The 7,128-nt window shown below is 35.7% G+C and overlaps 1 protein-coding gene across 1 annotated transcript; it reads left to right on the top strand.

The window, feature by feature from the left end:
- Positions 1 to 1,710: 1,710 nt before the first annotated feature.
- Positions 1,711 to 7,128, top strand: LOC117908506 (uncharacterized PE-PGRS family protein PE_PGRS20). Its single transcript, XM_034822135.1, has 2 exons — positions 1,711 to 4,295; positions 6,593 to 7,128. Exon 1 carries the CDS (start codon positions 1,894 to 1,896, stop codon positions 4,066 to 4,068), a length of 2,175 nt encoding a protein of 724 aa, XP_034678026.1. The 5' UTR covers positions 1,711 to 1,893; the 3' UTR covers positions 4,069 to 4,295; positions 6,593 to 7,128.

The following is a 7,128-nucleotide window of genomic DNA, read 5'->3' as shown; positions in this document are numbered from 1 at the left end:
TTTTTTTAAAATTTTTACCATAATTATAATATTGACTAATCCATAAGTATTTTATCCTATTGATTTAATTTTTTTTTAAAAATTATTTCTTCTTTTTATATTAATTCTAAATTCTCTAATTTATAAACTTGCCAATTAAGTTGCCTTTTATTTCATTTTATGGTAAGAAAAATATTTTCCACTTTTTATAACTTCAAAAATTTTCAATTTTTTAAATTGATTTTATCTTTCCAATTTTTTTTTCATTAAAATTATATACCAATTTTTAATTTTTAATTTTTAATTTTATGAAATATTTTATTTTACTAGTTTATATTCCCTTAATATAATTGAAGAATATTTTTATTTAATTAAGATAATCAATATTTGTAGATAGGTCATTATTTTTCTACTATTTTTTTATTTTAAGATTTTTTAAAATTAATTTCAAATATCCCTTTCAAATATATTAATCAAGTTTCAAATTACATATATTTATTCATTTAAACTCCATGATAATAAAAACAACATAAAGAATATGTTTTGTTCCAAAAGGTATTAAGGGAAAAAATATTAAGAAAAATCATTTTATTATGTTTGATTTTAATATAAAAAATAAGAAAGAAAAATCAAATATAATTAAAATTAATTAAAATTTTATATATTTTAAAATTATTTAATATTTATTTAAATAAGGAAAAATAAGGATTTGAGTTTGAAGTAACAAATAAAATAATTTATTAATTTTTAATCTTTTTTTTCTTCCATTTTTCTTCTTTATTTTCTTTACCTCGTACTTTACTTCATATTTTCGGAGAACCAAGCTATAAATTTCATAAATAACAATCAATTGTTCCTAAATTATTCAGTCCATGTGGGGCCCATAAGCTGACGAAAAACCCATTGGGCCAACTGTGAGGACCAGACCGACCCACTTCACACTTGGGCCCACTAGCGGCCATCAGTTTAGCCGCACACTTGTTGTTCTCTTACGAGTGTGCGCAAGGCGCACGATAGAAAATAGTGAAGTCTATATCGTGTCGGTCAACCAACCAATCGTATGCCGCCATCTCTTTTTTTTTTTTTTCAGAAAAAGATAAACCTAATAAGTCCCACTTTTTATTTAACTATATATGTTTTACTATAAAATTGTTATTATTTTTTTAATCATATTTTCTCTTAAAATTTTATGCTGAATTATTATTTTAACAAATTAAATTACAATTTTCAATATTTTTAATATTTTTTTATTAAAATTATAAGAATGCATTGCATAATTATTTTAATAAAAAAATTTAAATATTAAAAATATTAAAAACACTTCTTAAAATTACTATTAAATATATTTTAAATCTCATTAAAAAATTATTAGTTATTTTTAGATTGTGGCTTTTATATTATTATAAATTAAAATTGATAATTCAATATTAAAATTTTTAACAATTATTGTAATTAATAATTATAATTATTTTCATGTTTTTATTTTTATTTTCTAGTTAAAATTATATATTTTTTAAATAAAAGGAATTGTAGTAATCATAAAAATAATGAGGCATGCAAAAATATTTATTATTATTATGATTGCTTATGAAATTATTAGAAAATGTTGTGCACCATAAAGCTGACGTAATTAAGAAAACAAAGAGTGCGTATGACGCGGCCAGCGCATGTTAGCAATTTCTCGGCTAGGTAGATTAGGCGAGAAAATTCATTCTCTCGCAAGTTTCCAGATTAGGGTTTCCTTTTTTTTTTTTTTTCTCTCCAAAACTTTCTTTCTCTTCCTTTTCCCTGGTAAGATCTTGAAACTCATCTCTTTGTCGATCTTCTCTGTTTCTTTATATTTGTTGTCTCGTAGAAAATGCTTTGGATTGAGTTCTGAAAAACGCTTAAAATTTTTGGTGAAAACCCTGGAGGATGAGTGTGGAGGAAGGCGACGGAGGTGGGTTCGGCGACGGGGGAGATCCGGGGGATCAGTTCCACCGGAACGAGGCGATCTCCGCCGTTGCCGACGAGGGTTTTATCGGCGAGGAAGACGATGACTACGAGGATCTTTACAATGATGTGAATGTAGGCGAGGGTTTTCTTCAATCTCTCCGTAAAAATGAAGATTTAGGCTTTAGAAACGAGGTGGAGGAGAACAAGATTGATCCCGCGGTTCCATCAGTGCCCCCGACGCTGCCCCCAGCGGCGGGTATGTCAATACCTGGAGTGGGTGGTGATGTTGGCGGAGGTGCAGAGCGGAAGTTTGAGAAGGATGTGGCGGTAGGCGTTTCTGAGGGTGGGGCTAGGGTTTCTGTGAGATTGGAGGGTTATCAGAGTGTGGGGTACAGAGGGAATGAGATGGGCGTGAAAGGACCGGGTGGTGCGTCGCAAGGGGGAGCACCAGTTGGTGGAGGTGGGATGAGGGTTCAATTAGGGCAGTCGTCCATAAAAACTAGTGATTTTGAGGAGCAGACTGTGAACAATACGGTAGGGGTTCAAGGGATCGTGCAGCAACAACCACATGGTGGTGGTGTCGGGAGTGTTGGAAACGAGGGTTTAGCAAGGCAAGGAGGGGGAAATGTGAATGGAAATACAGGTGGGTATGTGGTTGGCAACAATGGCATTGGTGGCAGTGTAGGCGGTGGTGGTGGAGGTGGTGGTGGTGGTGGTGGTGGGACAATACTTTTTGTTGGAGATTTACATTGGTGGACAACGGATGCTGAGCTTGAGGCAGAGCTATGTAAGTATGGGGTGGTGAAGGAGGTCAAGTTCTTTGATGAGAAGGCGAGTGGGAAGTCTAAAGGATATTGTCAGGTTGAGTTCTATGATCCTGCTGCAGCCACAGCTTGTAAAGAGGGAATGAATGGGCATCTCTTCAATGGGCGACCTTGTGTTGTTGCATTTGCATCACCTTATAGTGTTAAGAGAATGGGAGAGGCCCAGGTGAATAGAAATCAGCAGATGGCCCAGACTAACATTTCTCAAGGGAGGAGGGGGCAGGGTGACGGCGGGGGAAAACCTGGTGGCAGCAATGTTCAACAAGGCGGGAATTTTCAAGGTGGGGATAATAATAGGGGTTATGGTAGAGGTAATTGGGGGAGAGGCAATGCCCAGGGGATGGGAGGTAGAGGGCCAGTTGGTCCAATGAGAAATAGGTCTGGGGGAATGGGTGGGAGGGGTATAATGGGGAATGGTGGAAATGGATTTGGGCAGGGTATTGCTGCAACGCCTCCTTTGTTGCATCCTCAAACAATGATGGGGCAGGGTTTTGATCCATCCTTTGGGGCCCCTATGGCAAGAATGGGTGGCTATGGAGGTTTTCCTGCTGGACCAACACCACCCTTTTCAGGAATATTGTCTTCATTCCCACCTGTTGGAGGAGTTGGTTTGCCTGGTGTAGCTCCTCATGTGAACCCAGCATTCTTTGGACGAGGGATGCCCATGAATGGAATGGGGATGATGCCGGCGACAAGTGTTGAGGGACCTAGTATGGGGATGTGGTCGGATCCAAATATGGCTGGATGGGCTGGTGATGAGCATGGTGGGAGAGCTGGGGAGTCTAGTTATGGGGAGGAAGCGGGATCTGATCATCAGTATGGTGAGGTAAGTCATGATAGGGGAGGCTGGCAAAACACAATGAAGGAAAAGGACAGAGGATCTGAACGGGACTGGTCAGGATCCTCCGACAGAAGATATCGAGATGATAGAGAACAAGGGTTTGATAGAGACATGCCTAGGGAAAAAGATCTGGTTCATGAAAATGATTGGCCTGAAAGAAAGCATCGTGAAGATAGAGATATTGGTCGTGATCGTGATAGGGAGCGTGATCGGGAACGGGAACGTTCTCGAGATCGCGAACGGGACCGTGATAGGGAGCGTGATCGGGATAGGGATCGTGACCGTGATCGGGAACGATACAGGGAAGACAGAGACAGATATGCTGATCATCATAGGTATAGGGACCGTGAATCAGAACATGATGATGAATGGGATAGGGGACGATCATCACGAACACACAGCAAATCACGATTATCACAAGAGGAGGAACAACGATCAAGATCAAGGGATGCCGATTATGGGAAGAGGCGACGGCTAACCTCTGAGTAACCTAGGAGTTGCTTCTCTTTCTGGAGTCTGTTCTTCCAGGAAGGACAAAAAAAAAAGAAAGAAACATAATGAACTGTGGATTCGTCATGCTCCTGTGAACTCTCTTTCAAGTTGTGTTCATCTGGTCCCTGATTTGTTGAATGGTTATTCCCACTTCTCCCTGCATTACCCAGAATCTCTTGATGGCTTCTTTCTTTGGAGCATGGTTTTTTTTCTGGCATGAAAAGGTAACTTCTTTAGCTATGAATTCTTTGTTATTTCAGTACCTTTCTGCTTATATTATTATTGATTTTCTAATGTGCATTCTTGGCATGTATAGTGCACATGGTAATTTGTATTTTGTGGCTTTGAACAAGTCATTGATGCATTATTTGTGTGCACATATCCATATTGCACTTATTTTGGTTTTAATACTTATTTTTTAATTATCTACCACCACGGTTGCATAAAATGTTGCTTTATTTGCTGACTTTATGGAGTTATAGATACCAGCTTATTTCAGTTAGTTCTAGACATACTTGTCCATTAATAAATCATGTTAATGTGTTGATTTCATATCTTTCCATATCATGTACTGGAAGTATTTTTATGCCTATATAGAAAAAAGTGTTATTAGAAGTGTTATTGCATGTCAGAATATATAATTTCTAAGAATTAGATATAAAGCAACCTATAACCAATATCATAAATGACAGTATGGATAAAAGAGATGGATATGACCATTCTTCGATATAAAAAATGTTTGTGTTGAAGATTAAATTTCTGATGTAATCAACTTTCAAAGTGGCATTTTAAAGCATAATTCATATAATCCACAAAATAAACTTTCTAGTCTTTTTAATTCTAAGTCCCAAGCTTCAACAAGCCCTTTCTAAAGCAATATGTATTTTTATGTGAATAGTGTGAAGTTCCGTCATATCCCCAACAATGTTCCTATGATCATATATACAAGTATTGCATATGCATGCCATTGATGTATATGTGATTATGTGTTATGCCAAAAGTTCTAGCTTTCCAAATTCATTACCATCCTCTAAAAGAATAAATAAATAAATAAGAAGGAAAAAAATATATTAAACAAAGGTCTTTATGCTCTTATTCATCATCATCCTTAAAGGTGGTCAACTCACTCATCTAGGTAACATATGCTTCATTCAAATTATATCTTCTCAATGGCAATGAACAACTTCAATCTCCAGTGCATGTGTGCAACAGTTCCATGAAGCATTGTCTCACTTCATTTTGTTTGTGCCCTTAACCTTAAAGATAACAAAAATGTAACAACTTTTGAAGGGAAAAATAATTGTAATAGGACTTTTCTCAACTATAAGAAACAGTCAAAGTCTTGTTGGATTTACATATCAATTGTCACATTATGTATCTTATAGCATTCTTAAGATGGAATTGATATTTGTTCTTCGTATCATTGTACCTGAAATGTGTATCCTGTTGTATCTCAAGTTTTTGACAACAAAGGTTCCAGCAGCTTCTCTCATTTTGCTCAAGTCTTACATGTTAAGTCATGTATATAAGACAAAGATCTTAATGTACCATTCCCCTTTCTAGGTCTGTTGGTTGCTGCATTTGTGTTAATTACTCTATTTGTATAAATATGATCTATCTGATGATAAGTTAATAACACCATAAAGATCCTTTCATGATATTATTTTGACTTTTTATTTATAAATCTCTGGTACCATTTTTCTACAGCCTCTATCTTGTGTTGTATCTTTCACTTGCCTTTAGAATTAATCCTGCTACTCAGGCTGCTATTGGTATCTATTGGTTTCTATACACAGAAGAAAATCATAAGATGGAAAACTTTGAGCTAGTGTAGCCCCCAACCTATCGCTTTAGCTTGCAACACAGGTAGAAGCGGTTCTCATGGTTTTAACTGACAGCAAATGTTCACAAACTATTCTGATTTGAGCAAGACCAACAAGTTGTTATACTGCATGCCAAAACATAGCTAAATTAAAGCAACTAAATACCGATCTCCTTTCTTGCAGACCCTTGACTAGATTCATTCTCTTTTGTTGCTGCTTCATGACTGTCATTTATAATCAAATTGGGTTTTCTATTGCTGGATCTAGTATAAAAGAGAAAAAATAAAAATAAAATTTAATTTTCTGCCCTGTGACAAATTCTTAAATGTAGAGTCCATATTTCCAATTTACAAGGCTTAATTGTTGAGTTGTAATCTTTTCCCAGGGACATTCAAAAAATAAAAATGTGATTGGGAGTGGAATTTTTGTTCCAGAATTTTTATGGGTGTTGCATTTGGCCTGAAATGCTTTGCAGTTGCACTACTTTCTAGATTAACTAGTCACCCTACTCTGCAGTTCTGTTTGCACTTTTTGGTTTTAACTGAATGGGAATTGTATATTTCCTGAAAATATGTTTGTTTTTATAAGATATTATGCCCTTTAGAATTCCTCAGAAGCCACACACTGTTGATTGTATTAAGAACAACTGTAAAGCCAATTGCAAATATTACTAACACGTTTTTGTTTTTGTTTCATAGCTTGAACAGTAATTGCTTTTGGAACTGAAGCTGTTGAGCAGAACTCTGGGCTCTCTTTTGGAGAAAGGACCTGAACCTTCCATGACGGATTACACTCGTTAGCCAACATTGATTTAGAAGTGGAACATTTTGTTTAAGTTGTTAGACTTCTTTGCACTTATGTTTTAGTTAATTAGCATCTGAACAAACCAATGTTGTGGATGATGATTATGGCTTGAAACTGCTGCAGTCTGAGATGTGCTGGATTGTTTTAGAACTTACTGTTTGATTGTGATGTAATAGGATTTAGCACTGAGGATGTTACTAATGTGCCTTTTTTTTTTTTTTTGTTTGGAACTTTGTTGTATCATTTTTTTAACCCCTTCCTTGGTAGTTAGCATACCATGATGTTAATCACGCAATGTTTTTCTTTTCCTTGTTTTGTTAAGATCATGTAGGAAATCTCAGCATTCAATGAATGCAATTGTTTTGACCCGAGAATTGTACATGTATATTCTCTTGTATATAATGAATATTGGTTTATCCAATTTTCATAA

This window comes from Vitis riparia, chromosome 19 (assembly GCF_004353265.1).
Source record: "Vitis riparia cultivar Riparia Gloire de Montpellier isolate 1030 chromosome 19, EGFV_Vit.rip_1.0, whole genome shotgun sequence".
Classification (NCBI taxonomy): domain Eukaryota; kingdom Viridiplantae; phylum Streptophyta; class Magnoliopsida; order Vitales; family Vitaceae; genus Vitis; species Vitis riparia.
The sequence above is the reverse complement of the archived record's forward strand: the minus strand, read 5'-3'. Positions and strand labels throughout refer to the sequence as shown.

Excerpts from the sequence above, each read along its gene's own strand:
- LOC117908506 (XM_034822135.1), top strand. The coding sequence starts at position 1,894 with ATGAGTGTGGAGGAAGGCGACGGAGGTGGGTTCGGCGACGGGGGAGAT.